The sequence below is a fragment of the Salvia miltiorrhiza genome, chromosome 3 (assembly GCF_028751815.1).
Source record: "Salvia miltiorrhiza cultivar Shanhuang (shh) chromosome 3, IMPLAD_Smil_shh, whole genome shotgun sequence".
Taxonomy (NCBI): Eukaryota; Viridiplantae; Streptophyta; class Magnoliopsida; order Lamiales; family Lamiaceae; genus Salvia; species Salvia miltiorrhiza.
In genome coordinates, this window is record NC_080389.1 from 18512594 (window position 1) to 18525705 (window position 13112).

A 13112-nucleotide genomic window follows, 5' to 3' on the forward strand; every position below is an offset into this window, starting at 1 on the left:
TATATTTATTATTTAATTTCTTATAGAAATAAAATTTGACATCTACCACTCTAAAAAGTTGACTTGAGGGGTGACCGCGCCTACCGCACCTAAAACTTTCCTACTTATTTTGAATTGCTAAGTTTGCTAACTTTAATAGACGTGCATCATTTGAGCTTTTCAATAGCGACAAAACTTGGAATCTTGATTTCTCAAACATTTGTTTCTTCTGTAAAATATTTTGAAACTTCCAATTAGTGTTCACTTCTACCAGCAGGAATGCGAGCCTAAACATTTTCCTAAACCAGATTAACTAGATCGTGACGGGTTTGGACTACATTAATATTCAAAAACCGATAATTAATCTAAATTTATATATGATGCAAGTCGAAAATTAGCTAAACATTTGTCGCCTCGCGAATTGAAAATGACGACCGACTCTATAGACACTAGTATCTTTTTTTAATCATTTAAATTTGAAGAAGCTCACCCCACACTCACCAACTCCCCACTCCAAGGCCCTATATATTTGACTCCACACATACGTAATCTACATCACACGATACTACTAGCTTCCTTCTAGTAAGACTACTCAATTTTGTAACATATCAACTAGTAGCAACTTACTAATTATGGCCTCTACATCAAAATTGAGGGCCATTTTCTTGTGCCTCCTCATCTCCGCCGCAGCAGCCTCCGCGCCCCGCGGCCGGAAACCCCACAACCGACAACCCTGTCAGCAGCTCGTCTTTTATTTCCACGACATTCTTTACAATGGGCAAAATTACAACAACGCCACTTCCGCGATCATTGGATCCCCACAGTGGGGCAACAAGACCACGGTGGCGACGCCCTACAACTTCGGCGACTTGGTGGCGTTCGACGACCCCATAACCCTAGATAACAATTTGCACTCGCCTCCGGTGGGCCGCGCACAGGGCATGTATTTGTACGACCAGAGGAGCATATACGGCGCATTGCTCAGCTTCTCGTTTCTCTTCAACTCCACCGACCATGTCGGCACGTTGAACTTCGCCGGCGCCGACCCGTTGATGAACAAGACAAGGGACATTTCAGTCATCGGAGGCACCGGTGATTTCTTCATGGCTCGAGGCGTCGCTACTTTGTCCACGGATTCATTTGAGGGAGATGTTTACTTTAGGCTTCGTGTTGAAATCAATTTGTATGAGTGTTGGTAGATTTGAGCTGTCTTTCTCGTAAGTGATTTAATTTAGCCGTGTTTTTATTGTATGCCTAGCTAAAGAATAACAAGCTATGGTTTTCGAATTTTATTGGGTTTTTTTTTTTTTTTTTTGGTTGGTGTCGAAGTTGTTAGGATGATGAATGGTTTTCATCCGTGCATGTATTTTCCTAGTGGCATGCACATGCGTAGTGTTGTTACATGTCGATTTTCGTTTTCTAGTAAGGTTTTCAATGTATACTATACTTTGGTTTCTTATGTGACTAATTTGCTATTTTTATGTAATGTTGGTTGTTATGTGACTAATTATTGACAAGGTACGTGCTACGTACGCCTCCTTTGTGTAAGGGCCAAATATCAACAATTATGACATAGATTAATTAATAATAAAAATATTTTTCGCTAAGTTAATATTATTTTATTTGAAATAGTGTATAATATAAATATTATCAACTCTCAATGAGTATAATATTAAACATCGTATAATTCTTATTAAATTATAAAGAACAAAATAAAATTACAATAACATTAACACAATCAAAATTTATATATATATATATATATATATATATATATAGGGGGTCGCATTCAATGGAGATCACTCCCTTAGATAAAGAATAAAGATTAAATCAAGGCCATTCATCTCACTCCAATCAATGATTCATATAATTTCCTGATTTGATTTTTCATGTAATTAAATATTGGTTTATTATATTTATTTAATTCGAAAAGGGCATATATGCCCACTCAAATCCACTGAAATCTGGGATCACGTTGAACAAATCTCGAAAATTCCTCTCTTCCCATTCTAAGACCTAATCCGTCAATGAACATAACAGGTGAACATTAGTATGTTCATTTGTTTTCTTACGAACATTAGTATGTTCATTTATTTTTCTACGAACATATCGACGGACATTAATATGTTCATTTATTTTTCTACGACCATATCGACGAACATTAGTATGTTCATTAGTATTTTCTACGAACACTAAGTCGATATGCAGATCTGCAGATCCGCCGCCGGCGCGGCAGTCACCACCACAAGTGTCCATGTGACTGCCCTGGACGGCCTGGTGAACGTGAACTCCCTCTTCACCAACGCCGTCGTCGTCGGCCGCTCCTTGGCGACGCCGGGGCAGCACAGCCTGGAGAACTCCTCCGCCTGCAACGTCGGCGGAGATTGGGGAGGGAGGGAGGCGAGGGAAGGGGCGGCGACGACGACTGCCAAATCTGGAAAAGAGAGGCGGCGACTGTGTGAGAGAGAAAGAGAGTGTGAGTTGGGAGAGAGAGAGAGAGAGAAAGCGTGAGTTGTGAGAGAGAGTGATAGAACGTGAGAAAGAGAGGGAGAAAGAAAATACAAATGACAAACCTAACCTTTATTATATAAAATAAATGAAATAAAATCATAATTAAAGATTAAATTATTACCCTTAGATTAAGCAAGATCAACGCACAGGATTTGGTCTTTATTCTTTATCTAAGAAGTGGTCTCCATTGAACTTTCCCCTATATAGATCTTCTTTTGACCTATTTAGGGTTCCCAACTTTAGTTTTAAGGTCTATAGCTTTTATTTTTCATTATTTTTCAGTTTTTAGAGCTTGGATTGGATTTCTACAAGGATTGAAGATTTAAGATCATTCTTCCAGTTTTATATATATAATTCAGTTTTTTCAATTGCTGTCTTGTTAGTTATGTTTATGTTTTCTTTTACTATGTCTAAATAAGTTTTTAATCTGATTCTAAGGGTTTGTAAATAGTTAATTAGATTCATGTGATTAATTTGTTAATGTCTATTTGCCTTCCAGTTTATGATTCATAATTCCTGGTGCTTGATTTCTTTTGGATTATCTGGCCAATAATTTGCATGTGTAGCTATTCGATTTGAGACCTGACGGAGATAACTGTTTAGCGGATTCAGGAATGCAAGATATGACGATTTTAACCTCGAGACCTGATGGAGATAGGTGGATCATAGGGAGCTATTCTTAGGAGCTATTACGAGTTAGTAGATTATCTTGAGACCTGACGGAGATAGATAATTTATTAATCTATGATTTTTCTGCTCTGACAAGAGTATTTGATTAAATGTGTGATCTCTCATCATAACTGGTTTAAACTGGTAAATAGGATTAATAGGTTGATTGTCAGGATTTAGTTAACGACTTTACTACCCTATAATCAGTTGCTTTATCAAATGATTTTTTTACCTGAATTTTATTTGTTGTTATTTGAGTTTAGTTTTATTTAAAACCTTTAATCTTTTGCTTTGCCTGAGTATTACTAGAGTTTACTTAGGATTACTTAGAGTGATTCGTTATAATAGTCCATGTGGATTCGATACTCTGCTTGCTGTTTTCGTGCTACAATTAAACTGTTTAGTTGCAGTTTTGTAGCTAGTTAAAATAGTGATCATTAAATCTGCAGTGAAGTCCGTTGGTGCAGAAAATTATAGTAGTGTTGATAAACAGGTGGAGCTGCAAGTCAATCCTGATGAGAGTGAATCACAACTCCAAGGTGGAGAAGATCAATATACTAGACCTGATCTTGCACATGTTGTTAGTGTTGTCAGCAGGTTCATGGGACGACCTGGAAAGGAACATTGGCAAGCTGTGAAGAGGATTTTCCGTTATCCCAGAGGTACGTCTGATGTTGGTCTCATTTATGGAAGTGATACTCATTGTTCTGTGACTGGTTATTCTGATTCTGACTATGCTGGAGATGTTGATAGTAGGAGATCTATGACTGGTTATGTTTTCACTTTTGGTGGTTCTGTTGTTAGTTGGAAGGCAACTTTGCAAGCTATAGTTACTCTGTCTACAACTGAAGCAGAGTATATGGCATTGACAAAAGCTGCTAAAGAGGGAATTTGGTTGAAAAGACTTGTAGGTGATGTTGGTCTACATCATGATCAAGTTATTGTGTTTTGTGACAGTCAGAGTGCAATCTGTTTGACCAAGGATCAAGTCCATCATGAGAGAACCAAGCATATTGATGTGATGTATCATTTTCTGAGGAATGAGCAAAGAATCAAGGTGATGAAAGTAGGAACTGCTGATAATCCTGCTAATATGTTCATCAAGCCGGTCCTACTTAGCAAGTTTCAACGTTGTTTGGACTTACTAAACATCAGAAGTTGTTAGTTGCCCAAGGAGGGGCAAATCTGAGGCAGAAAGGAGGAGTATGTTCATCTGGCATTGTAATGATGCAGCTACAGGGAAAATTCAATTCAAGGTGGAGATTTGCTGTTATGTCTTGAATTTCTCGCTTCGCGGTACGGGACTTTAAGCCTGATTTGGGTGTTTTATCTCAGTACTATATATACTTGAGATCTGTAATATGTAACTCTAGCCGCATAATAAAATCTGTTCTCCTCTCTGTTCGTGAATGTAGCCAAATTGGTGAACCACATAAATCTGTGTCTTTTTTACGTTTTCTGTTTAATTGTGCTCTTTAATCCTATTATGTTGTGTCACAACATTTTGTTACGAGCAAATTAAGGCAAATACTTTCTATTGAAGAATGAATTTGTAAATGATGCGACTATGACGATGTTCATCCTTTTTAATTTGATTCACTTGTCAAATAGTTAATAATGGACAAGAGTGAATTACAATGTTAGATTCTTTCAATTTTTTAGTAGAAATAATATTTTAAAAGAATGTTTGATGTTAAATTTGAAGTTAAGATTTTTAACTTCATATATTAACCATTTTATTATTAAGCCAACACACAAGCTTGATGTATATTTTGTATTTTGATTCAATTATGTAAATATTAAAAGAAATGATGAGTGATCGTGGTAATTTATATATCCATGGCATCAATAATAATAAAACAATTTAAAAAGTAATTAATAGAAAATTAAAAACAACATACACCGTAAATACATATATCTCATAAAGTGAACATTACAAGAAAATAATAGATAAGCAACACACAAAACAACATGATGCATGATTCAATCAAAGCACAAAAATTGAGAATAATCATAAATTTCGAAACGCAACATTAACCATAATCAACGTATTTTCCTAAGATGATCAATGAACTTCATCATATTCTCGTAAGAAGAGCCCCCTTCACCAACACTCTCCGCAGTTATCTCCTTCAACCTCGTTGCATTTTCCTTAAAACCATCATCACAAAAAAGCATATCAATCTTCTCCATAATTTCATGCCTCAACCTAATCCCGTTCTCATCAGGATCAATCCTCAACCCAATCTCCCATTTATCACATATATACTTCTGGTTATGAAATTGGTCCGAAAAATAAGGCCAACACAAAAAGGGCAAACCCCGACTCAGTCCCTCGAGAGTCGAGTTCCACCCACAGTGCGACAAAAAACATGCGACAGAAGGATGAGAAAGAACCTCCTCCTGAGGCGCCCACTCAACAATCTTCCCAACCTCACCCACTCTCTCCACGAAACCATCCGGGAACACGGCCCGCGACCCGTTGGCGAGATCCGACCTCACGACCCACAGAAAGGCCCGGCCCGACATCTCGAGGCCGAGCGCCAGCTCATCCAGCTGCTGCTGAGAGAAAACTGCCAAGCTGCCGAAGGAAACATAGATGACGGATTTAGGTGGTTTACTATCCAACCAGGTCAAACAAGAAGGATCTTCGCGGTGGAAGTTGCAGGAGGAGGTGATGGATTTCGGGCCGTCGGGCTCGAATAGAGTCAGCGGGCCGACCGGCAGGATGTTGGGGATGAGATCGCAAGCTGCGGGCTCGAGCTCGTAGCAGGTGTTGCTTATCAACAGCTTGGCTTCGGCTGCTGCGCTCAAGACCCTTCGCGAACATTCGAAGAAGATCTTCTGCGTTTTTAGGTCGATTGCAAAACTCCATGAGAATTCATCTTTCCTCCACGCGGGTATATCGTCGGATAGGCTGGTTGTCTGCCCATTTGTTACACTTCCTGCAATTTTTCAAACTAGTTAACAAAATGTACTATTTCATCGATCATTATGTGTCACAAAATTTGTTCATTAATTCAAATTTCAATGTTTAACTCAAATATATATATATATATATATATATATATATATATATATATAGGAAGAGGTTCTAATAAAAACCTCTGTTAAAATGAGAACTAGGAACCTAATCTTGACCTTTTAAATATTAGATCTAGTGGTTAGGATTTAGTCAACAAAAGAAATTGTGCATCTATTATATTTTACTGTGCAATTAAAAAATATGCAATTTATGCAATTGAAACCAACAATGCAAAATACTCAAGCAAATCGAAATTGTGCATCTATGCAATTGAAACTGTGCATCTATGCAATCGAAATTGTGCATCTGTAGTTTAATCTCAGCCCTCTATTTTATTTAAATCAATGGTTTTAAATTGGTTCCTAGTTTTCATCTTAAGAGGGGTTTTTATATTAACCCTATATATATAGGTAATGGCTAAAATAAGATCATTTTTTAAGATATATATAAAATAAGAATCATTTTCAACCCTTAGATCATCAAGATCTACGATTGATTCGTAATCCTGTTGGATGAATTTATGGTCCTGAGTTCGAATCCCAAAGGTAGCAAAAAATTATTTTTCACAATTCATATATTTTTTCAGCGAAATCATACGTGTTCTACATAAAATTCATACATTAAAAATTGCTCTTATTTCTTATATATATATATATATATATATATATATATATATATATATATATATATATATATAATTGTGTATGGGCCAACTTTTGAAATAATTTACAAAATGCAAAAAAAAAAAAAAAAATGAAATATGAATTTTCATAAAAGTTGTAAAAAAATGCCTAATTTATACTTAGAGAGACCCCATAGTTAACCTGTATTTTAACTGGAATTGAATGTCGTTCTAAGTTTAAAAATTGAAAAAATCTGCATCTTGAATACGGTGTTCCCTATATTTAAAACCACGCCCTTTCAACTTTATTTTGATAGAGAATTTTCATCATAACGTACCAACTTCGGACTTTCTGCATCATAGTTTTAGGCCTAAATATAAGTCCATACCCTTAATTATTAGTACAACTTTCGTTCATGAATGCTCACTTGTTTATTTATTTATTTTAGTTCATGCCATAAACTACAATTATTCTAATAAAAATATGGGTTAATTGTATATACATTATCGAATCATAAAAAATCTCATCAATTTGAGCACTATAACTTCAAAATTTGTATTAAAATTATTTAACTAATATGTTTTTCTCATTTTACTATCTCGCCAATTTTCCTATCAAACTTAGTGCTAAAGTGCCATCTAAAATGATGTTATTTCACTTATTTTGTTATTTTTGCAAATTGACGACGTTTTAGATATCAACAAAGTGTTGGATTTCAAACGACCACTTCAGCATTAAGTTTGGCCGGAAAATCAGTTATATAGTAAAATGAGAAAAAATTAATAGTTGAATAATTTTAATATAAATTTTAAACTTTGTAATTTTGTATACAAAATGAGAATTTTTTGACCTGCAAAATAATACGAATTATTTTTCAAATTTAGAATTAGGCGGGGAAAATCTTACCATTTTGATCAAGAATTCCTTCTTCCAGGAGCTTAGGAATGACATTGATGACGCCTACGGCCGCCGCGGAAGGTGGCGAGAAAACGACGAATTCCGCTCCCATCTTCTCCGCAGTCTCAGAGACATAAGACATTGTGATATCGGCAATCACACAGCTGATTCTCTCATCAGGTGTGGAGGCGTTTATCGTCTCGATCAAATCCGTCAGGGATTGAGGCATCGAGCTTCTCAGCGTGTCCAGAAGCTTAAACACGTCCTCGTGGTCATCGTCCGGACCTCGCCCGTCTCCCACCGATGTCAGCACCAAGTTGCCCTCGTCCTCGTCCTCGTCCTCGTCCACGTCCACGTCCACGTCTTCTGACATTTTGGCTGAATAAGAAACTATTTTGTCATGAACAGATTCGATGTTAGCGAATGTGACCTTAATCCCGTATTTGGCGATTTGGCGCGCCAATTTCATGAGCGGCTTGACATGGCCTTGAGCCGGGAACGGCACCGCCAATACATGAGGCTTCTTGCCAATCATTACACCCATGATTTTTAATTTTATTTTTGAGTGATTCTATATATGACTTTACTACATCGATATTTATAGATAAATTTATTTATGTCTTGTTACATTCATCGCTTTGATTAATTCACACTATGTTTGTGGTGAGAGTGACTGCATGCTAGATGTTATATATGCCACAAAAAACTAGGTACGTGGTCCAATTGCTTGGAGATGGGATTATCGTATGCTCGATACATACATATTAATAGGTTAAATACTAACAACTCAACATGAAAGGGTAAATTCGAAAGATATGAGATGCTAATTCATTAAAGCCTGCAGAGGCGTGGAGCCGTTAGTGAGAGAGTGAATGGAATCTTTCGTTATATGTTATGCTCATTGTATAGTAAGTAGTTCGAGTATCGAAAAATCTAAATGAGAGAGTGACAAAAGAGTATCGCCAGTTTGTTGCTTTATGATGAACTCTTACTCCAATTAGAAAGTGATTTGTGTATTCTTCCTGACAATAGAAAAGCCCAGCAGGCACGAGGCAAATAGAATACCTATGTAAATTCTTGAAACATACCATTTGAAATATTACCTCTCTGTGTATAATTAACAAAACTTACATTAAAAATTTATAATTAATCGATCATATCAATTGAAATTATTGATATAAACTAATAAAAATAAAATATAACTAAAAAGTCCGAATAATTACCTTGGCAAACGAGATCGAAATGCCAGAAAAAGGAAGATGTAAGAAGATATGATTAAGATTATGTTTGCAACCATTCAATCATGCATCCAACTATCTTCAATATTTAATTATTTTCTCTCTTTCATATCATCAATATTGATCACAAGCCAGCCACCTTTATTTTTTGTTAGTTTATCAATGATCATCCCAACCACCAAATCACAATATTATATATAATTATTTTATTATTACTTTTAATCGTAATAATTTTAATAATATTAAATATTGCAAATAAATTAAAATGAAAAAAAATAACAAACTAATAATAATTCGGATTACAACAAATTAAAAACATAAATTACAACAATCTAAACTCGAAATTGAAAAAAAAAATATGTACTAAGCATAATTCAAAAATAGGAGAATGAGTTGGATTATCCAAGGATTCAGAATTCATAGCATATGTAAACTCTGAAAAATCGTTGGAGCTTGGAATATCATCAATATTTGGATTATATAGTCTTGGGAGATATTGAAATTTTGAAAGTTGAAGAAAAAAGTATCGTCTCAATCTATTGGAGATAAAGAAATAATAGATGTTAATGGAAGAATTTGAAAGTGTTGAAATGTAGCAAGACTACGTGGTCTCTATTTACAGAAAATGAAAAAAAAAAAAGGTAAGATAATAATTTTATCTATTTATCTAAACAAAATCTTTAAAACCAGTAAAATAGAGACAAGTGTCTCACTATTATTGGTGAATTTTAGAGGAGATAGGAAATTCATGGTGGTCTTATTTCTTGGCTGGTCGAACATCTCTAATTCTGTCCATTTAATTTTATTTTTTTAATTTTATTTGCCTCCGTGGCCATCAACTCAATTGCATCAAATGCACCGATAAACTTAGTCCAAAGAGAGAATAGGGTTTCAAGGAAAAGAAGGATAAAAAAGGCTGATATCAATGAACTTTAGAAATCTAAAATTAAAGAAAGTAGGAAAGTTAAATATACTGTACAATTGAAGTTAAAAATGTACCGTGCCGACTAACATAAATGATAAAGAGAATTAAAACTGTTAATATAAAATATAAATGTCGCTGAAGTGTTTTAAACTCGCAAAACATCCAACAGAAAGATAATCGTTTACCAATTGTGATGCAAATACCTAATTGAATATGTTACATAAAAATAAAATAAAACATGAGCTTACTAGCTACCATCGTAAAAGACTAAAAGTGCAGTACAACATTTATATTAAAAATCTATTAATCATAGAAAACGTACGACTCTATGAGAGGGAAAATGGTTTTTCTGAAAACGACAGATGTGACGAGCCTGAAAAATATCGACTAGCTATTTTCTAACATACACAAAACGTCCAATAGTGTGGTGATAATATACACAATCTCATATCCAGAATTAAGTATTACTATCTCCGTCCCCAAAAAATTTCTCTCAATCTTCTTACTTTCTACTTTTGTACATGACTTTACTCTCAACTTTATAATTACAACCCTTTAAACAGTGTTTTATACATGACCCCACCATTAAATAATTTGCTACCAATTTTTATTAAAATCCATGCTGCTTTCCTTGGGGCAAACTTTTGAGGGACTAAAGAAGTATAATTTGTATGTTACGAAATCATGTACACAATTAACTATTGTAGAATGAACTTGATAAGAAAAAAGTTTGGTAAACATTGATCAATATAGGAAAAGTAAAAGCATGTCACAAAATTTAGAGACATGTGAAGGTGTTCACTTATCAATTTTTGTAAGTAACAAATTTTAATTACATTTTTATATGTAACAAAAGTATATAGATGCATGGGTGGATGTAACTAAATTTTCACAAAAGATGTAACAACTCGTGCGATATATCTCTTGATGTCACTAAAAACTATGTCATTACTAGATAACTAGTACGCTCTCCCATGCGATGCACGGGTTACGATTACACTAAAGCATCAATATAACTAAATTAATAGCCGTCATTTAATATAATAATTTTGGCTCGTAAAAGTCCAAATCATATATTATTAAATTGTTATATAAATAAATAAATAATTTGTACACATAATTAAATTAATATATATAATATTTTAAATTCTAATTTTAAAATATATAACTAATATTTTATTTACAAATTCATATCAAAATTAATACAAATTTCCTCCTCCTTAATTGCATTAAAAATTATTGTAGTTTAAATAATTATATTTAAAAATCATGTAAACTTTTTTAAAAGGAAAAAAATGAAATATGCTTATGTTTGTCACCAATAAACGAAAATACAATGAAAATAGAGTACGATATTCAACATTATAGATAAATGAGAGCGAACAAAAATTAATTTTAATATTTTAATCAATCATAACTTAATAATCTAAATTTTATTTTTTATAATTTTTATATCAAATTAAAGATCTTTTTACAATCTTTAATTTAACATCCATTTGCATTATTTTTATAATAGAAATTAATGATTTTTTAAAAAGAATTAAAAAAAAGATATAAAATTTGAAGGGAAAGTTTATGAGGAGAGAGAAAAATTGGAGGTAAACAAACTCCTCTTTTGTACTCCCTCCGTCCCAATGAAAGCGGTGCGTATTCCTTTTTAAATCGTCCCAACGAAAGTGATGCATTTTCTTTTTTGGTAATAATTTTACACTACAAACAATGTGGCCCCACACACCTTTACACATTTTTACACTACAATCTTATTCTCCTTAAATTCCGTGGCGAAAAGAAGAGCACCGCTTTCGTTGGGACGGAGGGAGTATTATATATAGATTATTATTTCAATAATGGTGTTATTGATGAGTCGTAAGTTTATATGTGCCAAGTAATTTGAATAAATATGACAATATTTATCTTTATATGCATTTAAATTTTAATTTGTGTTGCTTTACAAACAATTTTTTTTATTTTTTTTTATCAATCGATTAGTGGAAAAACAGGGGTTGAACATGATATAATTGTCATTCATTTTTAAATAATATACATGATCTTTTTAAATTTAAATAGACGTGCTATTATAAAATTAAGCAGTTCAATTTATTTTTTATTTTTAAATAGTATCAATACTGATTCTCCAATTAATAATTTTTCAATGAGCCATTTTGATGTTTAATATATAGTAAATGAAATATAATATAATATTTAATTAAAAATAGTAGTAGTAGATATGTTAATACAAATAAATATAAAAAACAATAAAACATAATTAAAGATTTAATAAATTTAAACCATTTCTGAAATATAATTTTTAAGATGATATAATTATTATTCAGCTATAAATTTATATTAAATTAATTTAAATTCTACTCTAAAAACAATACTTTTAAATTAAAGAGCTTTGAAATGAGCTAATATGATTTAAAAAAAATACTAACGTGACTTCAATATTAAAAAAAAGAGTGGAGAGTGGAGAGAGGAAATAGGAGAGAGGAGAGAGGAGAGAGGAATAAATTAATTTTATGATTTCAAACTATTATAACTTTTTTATGTCAATTTTTTTAAATATAATTTTTATATCAAATTAAAGATATTGTCACGATCTTTAATTTAACATCCATATTGAATATTTTTCACGAATCAAATTTGATGATTTCTAGAAAATAATCAAAAGAAAAAAGAGAAGGGAGATAAAATTTGGTAAAAATCATATAATAAAGATGGTGAGAGAAACGTGTGAGATGAGGGAGTTAGGAGAGAGAAAGTGTGATAAAATGAGTGATAGAAGGAGAGAGAAAATCTGGCGGTAAAAAGTTACCGTTAAAAACTGGTGTTTCATATATATATAGATTTTGCTGAAGTATGACAAAGAAATCTATCTATTATTTAATAGGATACATATTGGAGCATTCTCCATCATTCTCTATCCTATGTGGCACTCTCACAATGTAGTATTTACTTCATTCTCAATTCTACAATATAGGACATTTTTACATTTATTTTCATCCATCCCACATTGAATTTATACCAAACTTCATCAATTCATTACCTAAATAAAAGGCTCAATCTCCATAAGTACATTAGGTCATCTAGCTTTTCCCCATTAATATTTGATTAAATTTAATCATGGGAAATCTAGATAAGAAATACTTATAATATGTATTTCAAATAAATAGTTTTTCACATTTCTTATAGTTGCAATAGTTTTTCACATTAAATTTATATTAAACATCGTAATTCAAACTCTA

General features: G+C 32.9%; 2 protein-coding genes across 2 annotated transcripts; one reads left to right on the top strand and one right to left on the bottom strand.

The window, feature by feature from the left end:
• The first annotated feature begins 344 nt into the window (after positions 1–344).
• On the top strand, positions 345–1465 carry LOC131017974 (dirigent protein-like). The gene has a single exon (XM_057946741.1). It carries the CDS (start codon positions 612–614, stop codon positions 1176–1178), a length of 567 nt encoding a protein of 188 aa, XP_057802724.1. The 5' UTR covers positions 345–611; the 3' UTR covers positions 1179–1465.
• A 3580-nt stretch (positions 1466–5045) lies between these two features.
• Positions 5046–8277, bottom strand: LOC131017975 (UDP-glycosyltransferase 83A1-like). Its single transcript, XM_057946742.1, has 2 exons — positions 7714–8277; positions 5046–6104 (listed from the first exon to the last, which is right to left on the bottom strand). Exons 1-2 carry the CDS (start codon positions 8246–8248, stop codon positions 5203–5205), a joined length of 1437 nt encoding a protein of 478 aa, XP_057802725.1. The 5' UTR covers positions 8249–8277; the 3' UTR covers positions 5046–5202.
• Positions 8278–13112: the final 4835 nt, after the last annotated feature.